At 45.6% G+C, this 18,501-nt stretch overlaps 1 protein-coding gene across 1 annotated transcript in view; it reads left to right on the plus strand.

Moving 5' to 3' along the window:
* Positions 1–13,989, plus strand: part of FBH1 (F-box DNA helicase 1) — a 44,104-nt gene extending 30,115 nt beyond the window's left edge. Inside the window, exons 18-21 of the mRNA XM_081879700.1 lie at positions 5,108–5,242; positions 7,980–8,086; positions 11,614–11,745; positions 13,274–13,989. Coding sequence (XP_081735826.1) covers positions 5,108–5,242; positions 7,980–8,086; positions 11,614–11,745; positions 13,274–13,441 — 542 coding nt within the window. The 3' untranslated portion in view covers positions 13,442–13,989. The remainder of the gene's footprint in view (positions 1–5,107; positions 5,243–7,979; positions 8,087–11,613; positions 11,746–13,273) is intronic.
* Positions 13,990–18,501: the final 4,512 nt, after the last annotated feature.

An 18,501-nucleotide genomic window follows, 5' to 3' on the forward strand; every position in this document is an offset into this window, starting at 1 on the left:
GCTCCTTCAGATATACTGGACCGAGGCCATTTAGGGCTTTCAAGGTCAGCACCAACACTTTGAATTGTGCTCAGAAACATACTGGGAGCCAATGCAGATCTCTCAGGACCGGTGTTATGTGGTCCCGGCGGCCGCTCCCAGTCACCAGTCTAGCTGCCGCATTCTGGATTAATTGCAGTTTCCGGGTTACTTTTATGAACTATTGTGGAGGGTTTGGGGGGTGGCACAAGGCCACAACCCCCCTCCCAGTAGCTCAGAAGTTGATAGATAGCATTTGTATTCCACTTTCCCTCCAAGGATCTCTAAAGTGGCATTCATAGTTCTCCTCCTCCCCAGTTTATAACCTCTATGATTAATTCTTAATTATTTACACGGCACCCATCTGGCTGAGTTATTATTTAATAATAATAAAAATAATAAATAGTGATAAAGTGATAAAACATCAAACATTAAGAACTTGCCGAAACAGGGCTGCCTTCAGATCTCTTCTAAAAGTCAGATAGTTGTTTATTTCCTTGACATCTGATGGGAAGGCGCCACCACCGAGAAGGCCCTCTGCCTGGTTCCCTGTAGCTTCACTTCTCACAGTGAGGGAACTGCCAGAAGGCCCTCGGCGCTGGACCTCAGTGTCTGGGCTGAACAATCAGGGTGGAGATTCCCCTTCAGGTATACTAGGCTGAGGCCGTTTTATCTGTACAACAACCTTGTGAGGTAGGTTAGGCTGAGAGATGGCGACTGGCCCAGCAGATTCTCTGCGACTGAGCTGCGGCCAAAGACTGGCACCAGTCTCCAGTCCTTCATCCTCTGCTTTTCTGCCTTCAGATGCCCAGGGCTGTGCCAGAACAGTTATCAAAGGAGCAGCTGGACAACTATTAAATCCCCTCTGATTAATTTACACATTTAGGGTAGTGATGGACTGAGCACATGATTTCATCCCATGGCAATTGTAATCTGGGCCCGTCTCCCTTGCCTGTTTCCAAAATGGCAAAGAAATAAAGTATTTGAAAGACGGTACAATCGCATCTCACATTTAACTTATGCAATTTCGAACCATACGTGGTTGATGGCAAGCCAGTTGAAACTGCAGGAGTCGAATCTGTTTTGGTTTTTGGTTTTGGTTAAGGGGAAAAGATGCAGTCTCTTAAAAAGAGAATTTCTTCGATGCTAAGATTTGGGGCAAGTACTCTTTGGCAAGAGAACCCCAGCAGAGATTTAAAACCACAGCAGATATTTAAAATCACTTTTGCAGCAAAGCAAAGCATGGAAATATAGGCTTTTCGACCTTTAAAATACAGTGGTGCCCCGCAAGACGAATGCCTCACAAGACGAAAAACTCGCTAGACGAAAGAGTTTTCCGTTTTTTGAGGTGCTTCGCAAGACGAATTTCCCTATGGGCTTGCTTCGCAAGACGAAATGTCTTGCGAGTTCTTGCGAGTTTGTTTCCTTTTTCTTAGAGCCGCTAAGCCGTTAATAGCCGCTAAGCCGCTAATAGCCGTGCTTCGCAAGATGAAAAAACCGCAAGACGAAGAGACTCGCGGAACAGATTAATTTCGTCTTGCGAGGCACCACTGTATCCCCTTCAAAGTTCCTACTTCCTGTAGCGTAAAAAGAGACCACGTGTTTGGCAAGTTAATAACGGTTTACTTACAAACTCTTCAAAGGTCAGATTCGTGTGCTTTTCCATACGGCAGTCAGAAAACACAGGCAGTAAAACATAGGTTCCAAAGTGTGGTGAAGGTTTCTAAATTATTTGTATGGAAGCACAATGATGGCTTGCTTAAACCACGTGATCGAAGCTCTGAGCATCCAGCTTGCCCCTCCTTACTGGTAGAGTTCATATGGAGAAATGCGAAGAACAAAGGTTGCATAACCCTTCCTCCTAAAGTGTGGGGGAGTAGGCCCAGCAGGACAGCATACAGTGGTGCCTCACAAGACGAACGCCTCGCAAGACGGAAAACCCGCTAGACGAAAGGGTTTTCCGTTTTGGAGGCACTTCGCAAAACGAATTTCCCTATGGGCTTGCTTCGCAAGACGAAAATGTCTTGCGAGTTCCCGCGGGTTTCCCCCCGCTTTTTTCGCCCTTTCCCTAAGCCGCTAAGCCACTTAACAGCTGATCCGCTGATAAGCCACTTCTCAGCTGATCGCTAAAAGCCGCTAGACCGCTAATAGCGCTAATCCGCTAAGCTGTCAATGGGCTTGCTTCGCAAGACGAAAAAACCGCTAGACGAAGAGAATCGCGGAACGGATTCTTTTCGTCTTGCGAGGCACCACTGTACTCTGTGGTCTTAACCCCTTTGTGCATTAATTAGACTTAAGCCTGTTGGTTATATAATAGGGTTACCGGACGTCCCTGGTTCCCGGGGACAGTCCCCAGATTTGCAAATCTGTCCCCGGACAAATTCCGTCCCCGGAATGTCCCCAGATTTGCACATCTGTCCCCGGCAAACATAGCAGCGGCAGCCTCAGCAGCCCGGAGCCAGTCTGGTAGCGCAGTTGGCTCTGGCTGGCTCCGGGCTGATGACTGCTGCTGCCACTGCCACTGCCAAAGGGGAACCGGGGACGTCCGGCGGTACAGATCTCCTGCCCCCTTCCCCCTTTTGACTGATGGGGGAGGCTTGGGAGTCACAGGTGGGCGGGCGTTGCCCAGGAGGGGCGCAAGGCGTGTGGTTTCTCTGCCAGGAAGGGTGCAAAGCCCTTCTTTCACACCCTGTGAAACATAAATGCGCAGTTTTTTAAAAAAAACCTGGGCAACGGCGCGCCCCCTGCCCATGACTCCCAAGCCTACCCTGCCCCTTTGTTTTGACAGATTGGGGGAGGCTCGGGAGCCGTGGGCAGGCACCATTGTCCAGTTTTTTTAAAAAAACTCTGCGCATTTATGTTTCGCAGGGTGCGAAAGAAGGGCTTTGCACCTTTATACAATATGCATGTGTGCTTGGGCCCAGGGTCTTTTGCCTCACCGTCCCCACTACTGACTCCCTGTTGCTACTCAGCTTTAAAAAAAAAAAAGTTTCCCGGATTCATTGAAAAGAATCTGGTAACCATATTACCGTATTTTTTGCTCTATAGGACTCACTTTTTCCCTCCTAAAAAGTAAGGGGAAATGTGTGTGCGTCTTATGGAGCGAATGCAGGCTGCGCAGCTATCCCAGAAGCCAGAACAGCAAGAGGGACTGCTGCTTTCACTGCGCAGCGATCCCTCTTGCTGTTCTGGCTTCTGAGATGCAGAATTTTTTTTTTCTTGTTTTCCTCCTCCAAAAACCAGGTGCGTCTTGTGGTCTGGTGCGTCTTATAGAGTGAAAAATACAGTATATGAGGCTGGTTATCCCACAAAATCCAAGCAAGGTGGAGAGCTTAAAAGCTCTTTTTGTGCCAGGTCTACTTTTATGCTCTCTCCCTTGCCTCGGGGGCAAGTCCCTCTTGGTTCGCAGGTTCTGGGAGTACTTTGAATTCTTTCTCTCTCCCCTCCCTCACCCTCTAGCTACGGGGCGGCTCCAAGGGTTTGGGTATACCCAATTTTCACCCTTGGAACCGACCCCCCCCCCCAAATAAGATGCCAACTTAATGGGCTTAGGATTTTATTTATGTTAAGTGATGAATTACTATGTTAAATTCTATAAGGTGAAGATTTAAGGGTGTTAATGTTTAAGTTAAATTTCATAAAAATTGGGATGTGGAAAACCGTTAAAAGGACATGCAATGAAAGTCAACCAAGGGGAAGCGAGGAAGTCACTTAACAAAGTTAGTAACTGTAATTTTTAATAAGGCTATGATTTATGTTTGTTTTGTTTGTTTGCCTTGTGTGTGTGTTTGTTTTTTTGTTTATTTATAATATTGTGAAAACCAATAAAATGTTTGGGGGAAAACCAACAACAAATAAGATGCAATTTCACTGTACTCAAACTGCCCTCTCACGTTTTGGATCATCCATTATCTCATGGTTACAGGATTGTGTCTGTCGAAAGGCTTGTTTGCCTCTTTGACACCGATGGACTATATTGTCTAACTTTGTTCATGCAACAGTGATGGACTTTCATTTTCTGTGATTCTATTACATACTCTCTGTTTAAGAATTGCTACGCTTGGAGCTTCTGTTACCGCACGATTACAAGATTGGCACTGTTGAAAGGCTTGCTTGTCAGTGATATTGACTGACTACCTTCTCTCATTTTGTTCGTACAATATTGATTTATTTTATCATTTGTATCTCCATCATATATTTTCTGTTCAAGAATTGTGAAATAATACATGTTACATATATTCTGTTAGAACGTTATTAGCCCCGTGTTGCCTGTTATTGTTCAAAGTTTTTAATAATAATAATAATATTTATTTATACCCCGCCCTCCCCAGCCAAGGCCGGGCTCAGGGCGGCTAACAAGCAATAATAAAAACAAGTTGAATGAATGCAACTTAACAACAAATATTAAAATACAACATTAAACTATTGAAACATTAAATATTAAAATGTAGCCTCATCGCAGGAGGAGAAAGGAAAAGAAAAAAGAAAGAGAGGGAGGGAATCAAATTGGCTCCAAGCCAAAGGCCAGGCAGAACAACTCTGTCTTACAGGCCCTGCGGAAAGAAATCAGATCCCGCCGGGCCCTGGTCTCATGAGACAGAGCGTTCCACCAGACCGGAGCCAGTGTTGAAAAGGCCCTGGCTCTGGTCGAGGCTAATCTAACTTCCTTAGGGCTCAGGACCACTAGGGTGTTGCTATTTATGGACCTTGAGGCTCTCCGTGGGGCATACCGGGAGAGGCGGTCCCATAGGTACGAGGGTCCTAGGCCGTATAGGGCTTTAAAGGTCAAAACCAGCACCTTGAACCTGATCCTGGACTCCACCGGGAGCCAGTGCAGCTGGAAAAGCACTGGGTGCATATGCTCTCATGGCAAAGACCCCGTGAGGAGCCTTGCTGCAGCATTCTGCACCCGCTGGAGTTTCTGGGACAGCTTCAAGGGCAGCCCCGCGCAGAGCGAATTACAGTAGTCAAGCCTGGAGGTGACCGTCGCATGGATCACTGTGGCCAGGTCAGGTTTTTGCAACATAGGGGATTTCCTTTGTTACTCTCACAAGCCCAACATGTTGATTTTTCACTTTGCCTCCTTCAGATCATGTCTTGGGGACCGTCCATAAGGCCAAAGGCTTGGAATTCGACACTGTCCAAGTGGCCGACGACTTCACAACCAGCATCAGCCTAACTGTCATGCAGCAAGCCTTCGAGAGGATACCCATTTTACGCACCAGTAAGGAAGACTCTCTCCCTTGGCCACCTCGCCTCCATTTTATTTCAACGCTGCTGCTTAAAATGTAGCGTTCCCAAAGCAGAGGAAGGGTTGGACCCTGATTAATAGAATACACACGAGGCTTGACCAGCAAGAGTCTGGGAGGAGGTGCCAATAATAATAATCCTCTCCTCCCTTCGGTCCAGGTTGTTTAATAATAATAATAATAATAATAATAATAATATATTATTTATACCCCGCCATCTGGCTGGGCTTCCCAGCCACTCTGGGCGGTTTCCAAAAAAATATTAAAATACTGTAATACATCAAACATTAAAAGCTTCCCTAAACAGGGCTGCCTTCAGATGTCTTCTAAAAGTCTGGTAGTTGTTGTTCTCTTTGACATCTGGTGGGAGGGCGTTCCACAGGGTGGGAGCCACTACCGAGAAGGCCCTCTGCCTGGTTCCCTGTAACTTGGCTTCTCGCAATGAGGGAACCGCCAGAAGGCCCTCGGAGCTGGACCTCAGTGTTCGGGTAGAATGATGGGGGTGGAGACGCTCCCTCAGATATACTGGACCGAGGCCGTTTAGGCTGTTTATTCACAAAAGAACTTTTTACACAGTGTTCGTAAGAACTAATCAGATTTTCTTTCAGCATTTCAAAAAACCCCACGTGGGGACAAAGTCAGATCAGAAGAAATTCTTTTAACTACAAAGACTACTTTGAACATGCATACGTATCTGAGAGTAAATAAAACAGGAGTAGAGGAATGCAATCAGCACACCTAGAGATCATAAATCTCTTCCTGAACTCTCTTCCTGGCCCTAAGATTAAGAAAACTAACAATAGCTACACCAGAAAAGCTACCTACTATCTTTATGACCCAGGATGCTGGTGAACAACTGGCCTGTGTTTAGAATGCTTATACGTGCCTGTCAGGCGTAGAGAAAGCAAATGGCAGAGGTGCAGAGGCTTGTGGGATTTGATCAGGAATTATTGTCAATGGATCAAACCCAGTCAGCGCCATGCTTTCATGGCGGACACAGTGGCTTGATGCATATTTTATAATTCCTCATTGCAATCCCATCTGATCGCTACAAAAATATTTCAACATTCAGCTTCAATGGATAATGCTGGGTTAGCACCCCCCCCCCACATGCCTCCCCTTACTTTTCCCCCCTTGTTTTTTTATTCAAAGTTATAACAATACATATTATCCAAAAACATATCCTTATCCCCCCCCCATTTTCCCTCCCTCCCCCTGCCCCCACCGAACCCATCACCCCACCCCACCCCCCGACTTCCCTCAGTTCCAGTCTTTGGTTTCTCCAATAATGCTATTTTCTGCATGTTACAAAGTTGTATAGATCCTCAAACTGTTTAGCTGATTATTATCAGTAAAAAAAATTGTGGATGTTTATTCAAAACCTGCCAAGGAGTCCAGTTCGCTTTTTTGCGTCTTCAAATACTTTGTGAAAGGTTCTCATTCATCCTTAAAGTCACAGTTATCCTTGTCCCGTAGCTGATGTGTCAGTTTTGCCAGTTCTTCATAGTCCATCAATTTTTCTTGCCATGATTCTTTAGTTGGGGTTTCTTCAGTCTTCCATCCTTGTGCTACCAGAACTCTCGTGGCTGTTGTCGCATACATGAAGATGTTTTTCAACTTTTTGGGCAGGTCTTTCCCTACGATCCCCAACAAAAATGCCTCAGGTTTTTTAACAAATGTTAAATGGAACATTTTCTTCGATTCATTGTATATCATTTCCCCAAATTTTTTAATTACCTTACAATCCCACCACATATGATAAAATGTTCCCTCCTTTCCCTTACACTTCCAACATATATTTGAACTAGTTTTGTCCCCTTACTTTTCTTCCAGCGATAAAGCCCCCAGTGCTGTTACCTTTCCTCATAGGTGTCAAGGGTGCACCCCAGCTCAAGGAATGCACCCAGCAGATAGGGGGCGCTTTCTCATCTTGCTGAATGCCCAGTTGTGCTGGTCCGGGCATGCACCACTCTGGCCAGACAGTCCGCGGGCAGGGAGGGTCTCATCCTGCGTACCAGATGGAGCTGGTAGACAGCTGCCCTGGACACAGAATTGACCTGCGCCTCCATGGACAGCTGTGAGTCCAAAATGTCTCCCAGGCTGCGCACCTGGTCCTTCAGGGGCACAGTTACCCCATTCAGGACCAGGGAGTCCTCCACACCCGCCTGCCTCCTGTCCCCCCAAAACAGTACTTCTGTCTTCGAACCCATCCTGTTCTCCACCCTCCAGCTTTGAAGCCCCCCACAAGTCACCGACTCCCCCCTCCAGCGTCGGACTCCTGCCCCGCTTCCCAGCTTCCTGCCAATAGGGTAGTCGCTCCATCCCCTTGATAATTTTGGTTGCCTTCTCTTGTTTTGAGGTGGGGCGATCAGAACTGCGCACAGTATTCCAGGCATAGTGGTATAGCTCAGTTTTCCTCCCCCTATTTTAACGATCCTTAGGGCGATGGTGGAAAGAACACCCAATTGAGAGATATTTGCTGAGCTTTGCACCCATTCCATGTCTCGCCCTGACCTGGCCACAGTGATCCACGCGACGGTCACCTCCAGGCTTGATTATTGTAACTCGCTGCAATTTTTACTGTTGTTAGCTGCCCTGAGCCCTGCTCTGGCCGGGGAGGGCGGGATATAAACAAAATTTATTATTATTATTATTATTATTATTATTATTATTATTATTTCCCGTCTGCCTCTTGCCTTTGTTCCATTCCAGATGCAACCTCTGAGGATGAATGGAACTTGCTGTACGTGGCTGTCACCCGCGCCAAGAGGCGCCTCATCGTTCCGAAGTTACTGACCCAGATTTTGACATTGGCTGGGGTGAGTTGGCAGGGAAGAGTTTGAGGAAGGGTTGTTGCTCAGCCGTAGAACATCTGCTTTGCACACAGAGAGTCCTAGGTTTGATTCCAGGCGTCTCCAGATAAGGCCAGGTGGGTTAGGAGGAGGGGAAGACACTCTCTCCCTCCCTCTCTCTCTCTCTGTATATATAAATACCGTATTTTTTGCTCCATAAGACGCACCCGACCATAAGACGCAGCTCCATAAGACGCACCTGACCATAAGACGCACCTAGTTTTTAGAGGAGGAAAACAAGAAAAAAAATATTCTGAATGAAACAGTGGATGTATGATTTTTGTGGTTCATGCTGTGGCCACAGACATGATATGTGATTTGACAGTGAGTTTGGGGTAGTCCAATGCAAAAATCCCGAGGATCCATGTGCTTTTACCTCCCCCCTCCAAGGCAGCCTCCTTTATCGCTAGAGTCCCTTATCTCCCTCCAATCACTTGCTGCTCAGCTGCTTCCTTTCAACACCCCCTTCCCTCTTGTTTGCCTTAGCGTCTTTTCCCTAGCTGGAGCGGTTTTTTGCTCCTCCTTTTCTTCTAATTTCTCTCCTCATTGCTTGTTTTAGTATTCCTGTCTCCTCTCCTTGCTAGTTCGCTGTCTTTACCTCCCCCCTCCCAGGCAGCCTCCTTTATTGCTAGAGTCCCTTATCTCCCTCCTGATCGCTTGCCGATCAGCTGCTCAGCGGCTTTGTTTCAAACCCCCCTTCTCTCTCTCTCTCTCTAAAAAAAAAGCACAATCTGCTTTTCGCCCCTGGGCAATTCAGCTCCAGGGACCACGCATTCGCTCCATAAGACGCACAGAAATGTCCTCTTACTTTTTAGGAGGAAAAAAGTGCGTCTTATGGAGCGAAAAATACGTTAATATATTTTAAGTTTTTCTTTATATATTTCAGGTTTATACTTTTCATTAGTTTTACCTTAATTAAAAAAAAAATCTTCTGCGTATCCAAATTCATTTAATTTGCTCATTTAATTATCTACTTTAAATATATACTCTTAGGAAACTGCAGGTTGTTGCAATAATCCTGCCAATGTTTTTATCTGTTTGCAATTTCTCTGTAAATATTCAATGAGCCATTTCCACTCTTTTATAAATGTTTGTTATCTTGATTTCTTACTCTTCTGGTAAGTTTCACCATTTCTGCATATTCCGTAAGTTTTTGTATCCATTCTTCCTTTGCTGGGACTTCTGCTTCTTTCCATTTTGGGGCAAGTAGCATTCTTGCTGCTGTAGTCGCATATCTGAATAAATTTCTATACAGTTTAGGTAGTTCTGTCCCTATAATTCCCAAAAGAAAAGCTTCTTCTTTTTTAAAAAAGTTATTTTGAACATCTTTTTAAATTCATTGTATATCATTTCCCAGTGCATCACAAAAACAAGGACCAAAGAAAAGTGCCGCTGGATCAGGGCGATGCCCATCCAGTCCAGTGTTCTGCTCTCACAGTGGCCAACAGGAACCAGCTGATGTTGAATGGAGGTGCTCCTTGCACATTTGTTGTTGTTTAGTCATTTAGTTGTCTCCGACTCTTCGTGACCCCCTGGACCAGAGCACGCCAGGCCCTCCTGTCTTCCACTGCCTCCCGCAGTTTAGTCAAACTCATGTTGGTCTCTTCGAGAACACTGTCCCACCATCTCGTCCTCTGTCGTCCCCTTCTCCTTGTGCCCTCCATCTTTCCCAACATCAGGGTCTTCTCCAGGGAGTCTTCTCTTCTCATAAGGTGGCCAAAGTCTTGGAGCCTCAGCTTCAGGATCTGTCCTTCCAGTGAGCACTCAGGGCTGATTTCCTTCAGAATGGATCGGTTTGATCTTGCAGTCCATGGGACTCTCAAGAGTCTCCTCCAGCACCAGAATTCAAAAGCATCCATTCTTCCGCAATCAGCCTTCTTTATGGTCCAGCTCTCACTTCCATACATCACTACTGGGAAAACCATAGTTTCAACTATACGGACCTTTGTTGGCAAGGTGATGTCTCTGCTTTTTAAGATGCTGTCTAGGTTTGTCATTGCTTTTCTCCCAAGAAACAGGTGTCTTTTAATTTCATGATTGCTGTCACCATCTGCAATGATCATGGAGCCTAAGAAAGTATAATCTCTCACTGCCTCCATTTCTTCCCCTTCTATTTGCCAGGAGGTGATGGGCCCACTGGCCATGATCTACGTTTTTTTTGATGTTGAGCTTCAAACCATATTTTGCGCTCTCTTCTTTCACCCTCATTAAAAGGTTCTTTAATTCCTCCTCACTTTCTGCCATCAATGTTGTGTCATCTGCATATCTGAGGTTGTTGATATTTCTTCCAGCAATCTTAATTCTGACTAGGGATTCATCCAGCCCAACCTTTCGCATGATGAATTCTGCATATAAGTTAAATAAGCAGGGAGACAATATACAGCCTTGCCGTACTCCTTTCCCAATTTTGAACCAATCAGTTGTTCCATATCCAGTTCTAACTGTAGCTTCTTGTCCCACATAGAGATTTCTCAGGAGACAGATGAGGTGATCAGGCACTCCCATTTCTTTAAGAACCTGCCATAGTTTGCTGTGGTCGACACAGTCAAAGGCTTTTGCATAGTCAATGAATCAGAAGTAGATGTCTTTCTGGAACTCTCTAGATTTCTCCATAATCCAGCACATGTTTGCAATTTGGTCTCTGGTTCCTCTGCCCCTTCAAAATCCAGCTTGCACTTCTGGGAGTTCTCGGTCCACATACTGTTTAAGCCTGCCTTGTAGAATTTTAAGCATCACCTTGCTAGCGTGTGAAATGAGTGCAATTGTGTGGTAGTTGGAGCATTCTTTGGCACTGCCCTTCTTTGGGATTGGGATATAGACTGATCTTCTCCAATCCTCTGGCCACTACTGAGTTTTCCAAACTTGCTGGCATACTGAGTGTAGCACCTTAACAGCATCATCTTTTAACATTTTAAATAGTTCAGCTGGAATACCGTCACTTCCACTGGCCTTGTTATTTGCAGTGCTTTCTAAGGCCCATTTGACTTCACTCTCCAGGATGTCTGGCTCAAGGTCAGCAACCACACTACCTGGGGTATACGAGACATCCATTTCTTTCTGGTATAATTCCTCTGTGTATTCTTGCCACCTCTTCTTGATGTCTTCTGCTTCTGTTAGGTCCTTTCCACTTTTGTCCTTTATTATGGAAATCTTTGTACGAAATGTTCCTTTCATATCTCCAATTTTCTTGAACAGATCTCTGGTTCTTCCCATTCTGTTGTTTTCCTCTATTTCTTTGCATAGCTTGTTTAAGAAGGCCTTCTTGTCTCTCCTTGCTATTTTTTGGAAATCTGCATTCAAAGACACATTTTAGCCTGGCAGATAAATACTTGAAGGCACAGATACTTAAAAGCTGGTGCAGGGTTGTGGCTGAGGCAGAGGAATGTTGTGGGCACCAGATGGAGAGACCTGGAGGGCCACATTTGGCCCCCTACTCCTGGCTTAAAATTGTCTCACCTGTCTGCACTAAAATTTTGCTTTTTCTTCTTTTCCAGGAGCACTATTTTCAGCCCGAATTAACTAGTGAAGTGTGCAAGGAGGCAGAAATTCGGTGTTCTGGGCAGGGCTGCCACAATGTCATTTCCAAAGACACTGTCCTAACCATGAAGAAAATGCCTTTTGTTTACGTACGTGTCTCTTCTTACAGAACTGGGCACTTGGGGCAGACAAATATAATTTCTCTCCATCCTATTTTGATCTCTGTGTTGCTAGTGTAAAATGTTTTACTGCTTCTACACTTTGTTCCACCCATTTACCTGTTCTGGAGTTTTGCTTTGCTCTGTTAAGTCCCTCTGTCCCGTTATGGCTGTTGCTTGGGTAGCCTCTCACTTGATGTCACCATTCGCTTAGAAACAGGAATTGGCTCGATATTAATAATAATTTTAATATTTATACCCCATCCATCTGGCTGGGTTCCCTGAGCCATTCTGGGCGGCTCCCAACAGAATTATAAAAACACAATAAAACATCAGAAATAAAAAAATTCCCGATACAGTGTTGCCTCTAACGGGAGGGCATTCCATAGGGTGGGTGCCACCACCGAGAAGGCCCTCTGCCTGGTTCCCTGTAACCTCACTTCTTGTAGTGAGGGAACCGTCAGAAGGCCCTCAGAGCTGGACCTCAGTGTCTGGGCTGAGTGATGGGGGTGGAGACGCTCCTTCAGGTATACTGGGCCGAGGCCGTTGAAGGGTTTTAAAGGTCAGCACCAACACTTTGAATTGTGCCCGGAAACATACTGGGAGCCAATGGAGGTCTTTTAGGACCGGTGTTATGTGGTCTTGGCGTCCGCTCCCAGTCACCAGTCTAGCTGCTGCATTCTGGATTAGTTGCAGTTTCCGGGTCACCTTCAAAGGTAGCCCCACGTAGAGCGCATTGCAGTAGTCCAAGTGAGAGATAGCTAGAGCATGCACCACTCTGGCGAGACAGTCTGCGGGCAGGTAGGGTTTCATCCTGTGTACCAGATGGAGCTGATGAACAGCTGCCCTGGACACAGAACTGACCTGCGCCTCCATGGACAGCTGTGAGTTCAAAATGACTCCCAGGCTGCGCACCTGGTCCTTCAGGGGCACAGTTACCCTGTTCAGGACCAGGGAGTCCTCCACATCTGCCCACCCCCTGTCCCCCCAAAACAGTACTTCTTTCTTGTCAGGATTCAACCTCAATCTGTTAGGGACGGAGCCAGCAGGCACCACCTTCCACCCCCCTCTTCCTTGCACGCATGCTGCAGACGCAGAAGCAGGTTAATAATAATAATAATAGTAATAATAATTTATTTATGCCCCGCCAATCTGGCTGGGCTTCCCCAGCCACTCTGGACGGCTTCCAACAAAATATTAAAATACCGTAGTGCATCAAACATTAAAAGCTTCCCTAAACAGGGCTGCCTTCAGATGTCTTCTAAAAATCTGATAGTTGTTTATTTCCTTCACATCTGAAGGGAGGGCATTCCACAGGGCAGGGGCCACTACCGAGAAGGCCCTCTGCCTGGTTCCCTATAACTTGGCTTCTCGCAGTGAGGGAACTGCCAGAAGGCCCTCGGCACTGGGCCTCAGTGTCCGGGCAGAACGATGGGGGTGGAGACACTCCTTCAGATATACACTTCATTCTGCAGTTCCCTGCAAAACTCACACAAGTCCCTTTGACTTTTCCCGGCAGAGCGACGGAACCAAAGAGCCCGACGGCTACCTCTGTGACACTTGTGTGCAGCAGCGACTGGCCCTGACATGGCCGACCATGGGCTTTCGTGCGGTCCAAGCCGCGGACCGTGACGACGAAATTTCCGAGGTCCCGGAGACCATCAACATCCTCTTCGAACGTTTCTGAACAGGAGGGAGGCCTCGCCGGGGATCGCGCTCCGTCGGGAGACGGCGGATAAGAAAGCAGTTTTTTATTAGGACAGGTTGAGCTGTCCTGCTCCTAGGAAAACTGGGTTGGCGTGAACCGAGGAGGGGCAACCTGGGGGGGGGGGGAAGACACAGTCTGCTGAGACACAATTCAGAGGGCAGTCACACATCTCTGCCGTGTTTTGGGGGGCGAGAGGAAAGCTTGCCTTGCCTTCTGTGTGCCCCCAAAGTTTTTGGACCTAAAATACCACTGGGCCTGTGGTCTGGATGGCATGGCTTGATGGGGCAAGTGGGTAGAATTTTAGCACAATGCTCAATATATTGCTCCTCTTGCACTAGTAGGGACTGGGGTGTCACAGGGTGTAGAGGTTCATGGGCCAAAAAGTCTGCGCGCCCCTGTGGCAGAAGGTCTTTCTGAGTGTGCCAGTAGCATATTCTGGTGCCCTGCAGATGTCGATTCGCCACCTGCTTTCCACTTGCTAAGCTTTTGCTATAAACTGCATTAAAACTCTTGTCTATTTCAAGTGACGAGGCGTATGCGTGTCGTTTACATTTTTATTCCTTTCGCAAAGCCACCTTGGGAATGAATACTTTCTGAAAGTGCCAATACATGTAACGGCGTGTGAATAAATAACATGGAAGGTTGCAATCCTGACCTACAAACTTTTTTTTAATGCATTTTATAACACAGCTAAACACAGACAGAAAAACAAACAATACAAACAAATTCTTGTCTTATCCTTGTTTTTTCTAAACATTGTTAGGTGGGCTTCCCCAAGTCCCCCTATCTGATTTTCATTTTACCTCATCTTTAGCAGTTTACATATATTTTTAACCTTTTTTTATCACATTTGACCATTAAAAATCTTCACATTTTATCACTTACAAATAATACTATTTTAAAATACACTATCTTCTACTTCTAACCCTACAGTCTATATCCACTTCCAGAGCTATTCTAAGATTTAAATATTAACATATTTTTTCAAATATTCCTTAAACTTCTTCCAATCTTCTTTCACCGTCTCTTCTCTCTGCTCTTGGAGTCTCCCGGTCAGTTCGGCAAGTTCCATTTAGTCCATCATCTGCCATTCTTTGATAGTTGGTAAATCTTGTTTCCTTCAATTCTTCGCTTGTAATATTCTCGCAAGTGTTGTGGCATAGAGACCCACAAACTTAACTGGGCAGCAAGCCTCATTTGAACTCCATGGGGCATACCTACGAGTAAACGGGCTCATTGGATCATTCCTCACACTTAATAGTAGGGCTTGAAGACTCCGGAGGAGCAGTGATATAAATTGGGTGTGTGCGTTTTTGATTTTGGTTGCTATCCTTTTTTGGTCTGAAGGACTATCTGTGCGGCTGCTGTTCTGCTTTGTCTCTGCAACCGCCATATCTGTAGCAGCAGCAGGAGGAGATTTGAGGAGGTGGACCATTTTGCAGAGAGCTTGTTCTTACTGGGGTGGTCAACCTGTGTCTGTGCTACACTGGGCTTTAAAATGTGGGCGGAGGCTCACGCTGATCACATGACATCCCAAACCAAACAGAGGTTTTCCACATGCAAAATTAGGCACCTTGAGAGAGGCTCGCACTTTCCCCGGGCATCGAAACAAAATAAAAAAATTCCTTCCAGTAGCACCTTAGGTAAAGGTAAAGGGACCCCTGACCATTAGGTCCAGTCGTGGCCAACTCTGGGGTTGTGGTGCTCATCTCGCTTTATTGGCCGGGGGAGCCGGCGTACAGCTTCCGGGTCATGTGGCCAGCATGACTAAGCCGCTTCTGGCGAACCAGAGCAGCACACGGAAACATTGTTTACCTTCCCGCCAGAGTGGTACCTATTTATCTACTTGCACTTTGACGTGCTCTCAGACTGCTAGGTTGGCAGGAGCTGGGACCGAGCAATGGGAGCTCACCCCGTTGCGGGGATTCGAACCGCCGACCTTCTGATCGGGAAGCCCAAGAGGCTCTGTGGTTTAACCCACAGCACCACCCGCATCCCTAGTAGCACCTTTTGAGACCAACTATGTTTGTTATTGGTATGAGCTTTCATGTGCATGCACACTTCTTCAGATACCTTCAGATTTCCCCTGGCTTGCTAGCTTTCTATCTGCAAGGGAATATTCAGCCAGGTTGAGCCCTCCCACCCCCCTTGAAATCTGAACTCATCCAGTCCAGACTGCCGTTTTGCACATATTGGTAAGAATATCTGATACATGCCTATAGCCTTAGCTCTTTTGCTCTCCATCTTCTGTGTTTTTCCTGTGTGCAGGTATTTCTTCCTCTTGAGATACGATTAAAGCATTGTTAAATAAATAAATATAAATAAAGTTTGTAATCAAAAACGGTTGTTCTATGGCCAAATTTTGCAATACCTGTATTTTGCAATAAACAAGTTTGGTTTATAATGCTGCCAACGAATCTTTTGTATGAACAAAGCCCTTTGGCATATTGAATTAACAAACAATATTAATAAGGAATCAGCAGACTGGAGTATATCCTAGAGAGACGAGATTTGTTTCCATAATGCCATCCATTATGCAGTTGGGTGTGTGAATGTCAGACTTCTAAGCGAGACGCTTCCCTGCTCCCTTGTGGAAAGGAAAGTTTATATAAAATGGAAGAGAGACGATTCTTTTTAATCCCTCTGGATTGTCAAGAGTATCCCAAGTGGCTCATCGTTTATTTTGTATTGTGGTTTACCAATATTGTGGGATTTCTATGCTGCAGAGTTGCAGGGCTTTATTTGGGTAACCTCCTAGCATTTAAATATTTAGGCTTAGATGGGGAGTCTGAGCACAAGGGAATGTCATAAATTTTTTTTGTAAGCCACTCTTTGGATAAAGGGCAGGATATAAATAAAGGGGAGAGAGGTTCTTGCTTTGAGGAAATTATATTCCTAACGTAGCTGGTAGTAACACCCATTGGACTTTGTGGGGTTTACTTACAAGTCTCTTCTTTGGCAATTCCTTGTGGCTGAGTAAGATTGTCTTCCATAAACACAGTTTTAACAGTGAGTCCGTAAGTGACCTTGGAGGCCAATTCTGGATCCACACGTCCTTCCACAGTGGGGACATAGGTTTCCAGGCAGGAGTTGATCACGGTGAGGGTTTGCCAAGCGTGCCTTCCTCTTAGCACGTTTCCCCCTTGCATCCTGAGTTCGAGTGTCTTCAAAGCCCATTCCTTCCAGTAGCACCTTAAAGACCAACTAAGTCAGTTCTTGGTATGAGCTTTCGTGTGCATGCACACTTCTTCAGATACTATCTGACTTAGTTGGTCTGACTTAGTTGGTCTTTAAGGTGCTACTGGAAGGAATTTGTTTTGTTTTGACTATGGCAGACCAACACGGCTACCTATCTGTAATTCAAAGCCCATGGCACCTTTGGTAAAGGCTGTTCTCCAACTGGAGCGCTCGCAGGCCAGTGTTTCCCAGTTGTCAGTGTTTAAACTACTTTTTTAAAGATTTGCCTTGAGAGAGTCTTTGAACCTCTTTTGTTGACCACCAGCATTACGCTTTCCATTTTTAAGTTTGGAATAGAGTAGTTGCTTTGGAAGACGATCATCAGGCATCTGCACAACATGACCAGTCCAGTGAAGATGATGTTGAAGAATCATTGCTTCAACACTGGTGATCTTTGCTTCTTCCAGTACACTGGCATTAGTTCACCTGTGTTCCCAAGTTATGAGTAGACATGCAGAGGATCGCGCTGCTGGTTTGCAGAAGTTCCTTTCTATACTATTGTATAATTGTTTCGACCTGCTATTGAATTTTTCCCCTTTGTGATGGGAATTTTGAGGTCTTACATATATGTTCATAAGTGTACCAACCAAGCACGTACATAGATCAGCACAGGAATGCCGACCTGAAACCATTTTGATTCCCAAACTGTCCCAAACTGACCAAATGTTTGCAAGGTCAAAGGAAAATGGAAAAGCCTTCCTATTGTCTTTTCCTTCACAAATCCTGTTTTAAGGGTATGTCTGTGTATGAATAGGGTGTGAGCCTGTGACCTGGCCCAGGAACTAAGTACTGTATTTATCATTACAAAAGACTGGCCAGGCTCCCCAGGCAATCCATTCTAGTAAGCAGGGTATCCAATCGGGTACCCTGCCAGACAGGAGATAAACAACAACAGGAGAAAAACAACATTCAAATTTCTGTTTTAGACCGCCTTTTCTGTGATGTAGGTATGATGTATCTGGGGGGGTGTTCTTATGTTACACCCTTTCTGTGATGTATGTATGTATGTATGTTTCTGGGGGTGGTCTTGATCTACAGGGTGGCAATCTCAAAAGTCCATATAAGGCCTTACACGCCATTGTTCTGGGTTCCTCTCCCTTTCTTGCGGTTGAGGGGAGCACCCTGTTGCAACAGATAATAAAGATCAAGCTTACTAGCTGCTTTGCTTCTCAATATTCTCTCGTTGGCCTCTTATTTTCTCCTACCAATAGAGAACCTAAGTGAGGACTCTATACGGGCTCTTGGATACGCCATAAGGGGGGAAAGGGCAATTTTTGTTTACAACACCTTGCATCATGCTCAGCAAGCCCTATCCTGCAGCTCTGATCGCCCCATGCTGGGTGCTGGGATTTGGAGACCAACAACATCTGGGGGGGGGGGGGCCTACAGAATTTCTCCATCTCTGTTCCAAAATTACCATCCTTGTGCATTTTATTTAAACGGCTGCGTGTGTGGAACGAGTCTTCTGTCGCCACGAGGTGGCAGCACAGCTGATAGCTGATGTGGGAAAAAGCCAAGAAGCTGAGCAATGTTTCTATAGGCAACAGCAGCCGCGAGAATATTGGTAGCCAGCTATTGGAATGGAAATAATATTTCAACAAAAAGAGAATGGTTGAGTAAACTATGTGAGTATCTGGAGTTAGCTAAACTGACGGATTTAATAAGGCACGAACCCAAAACTATGGTACAGAAACAATGGGATTGTTTAAATGAATATTTACACAAACAGGGCTCAAATACGAAAATTTGGTTGTGCTTAGGCTAACCTTGTGAAGAATATAAAGAATATAAAGATTTGATGG

Source organism: Podarcis erhardii (genome assembly GCF_964252035.2).
Source record: "Podarcis erhardii genome assembly, chromosome: 10".
NCBI lineage: Eukaryota > Metazoa > Chordata > Lepidosauria > Squamata > Lacertidae > Podarcis > Podarcis erhardii.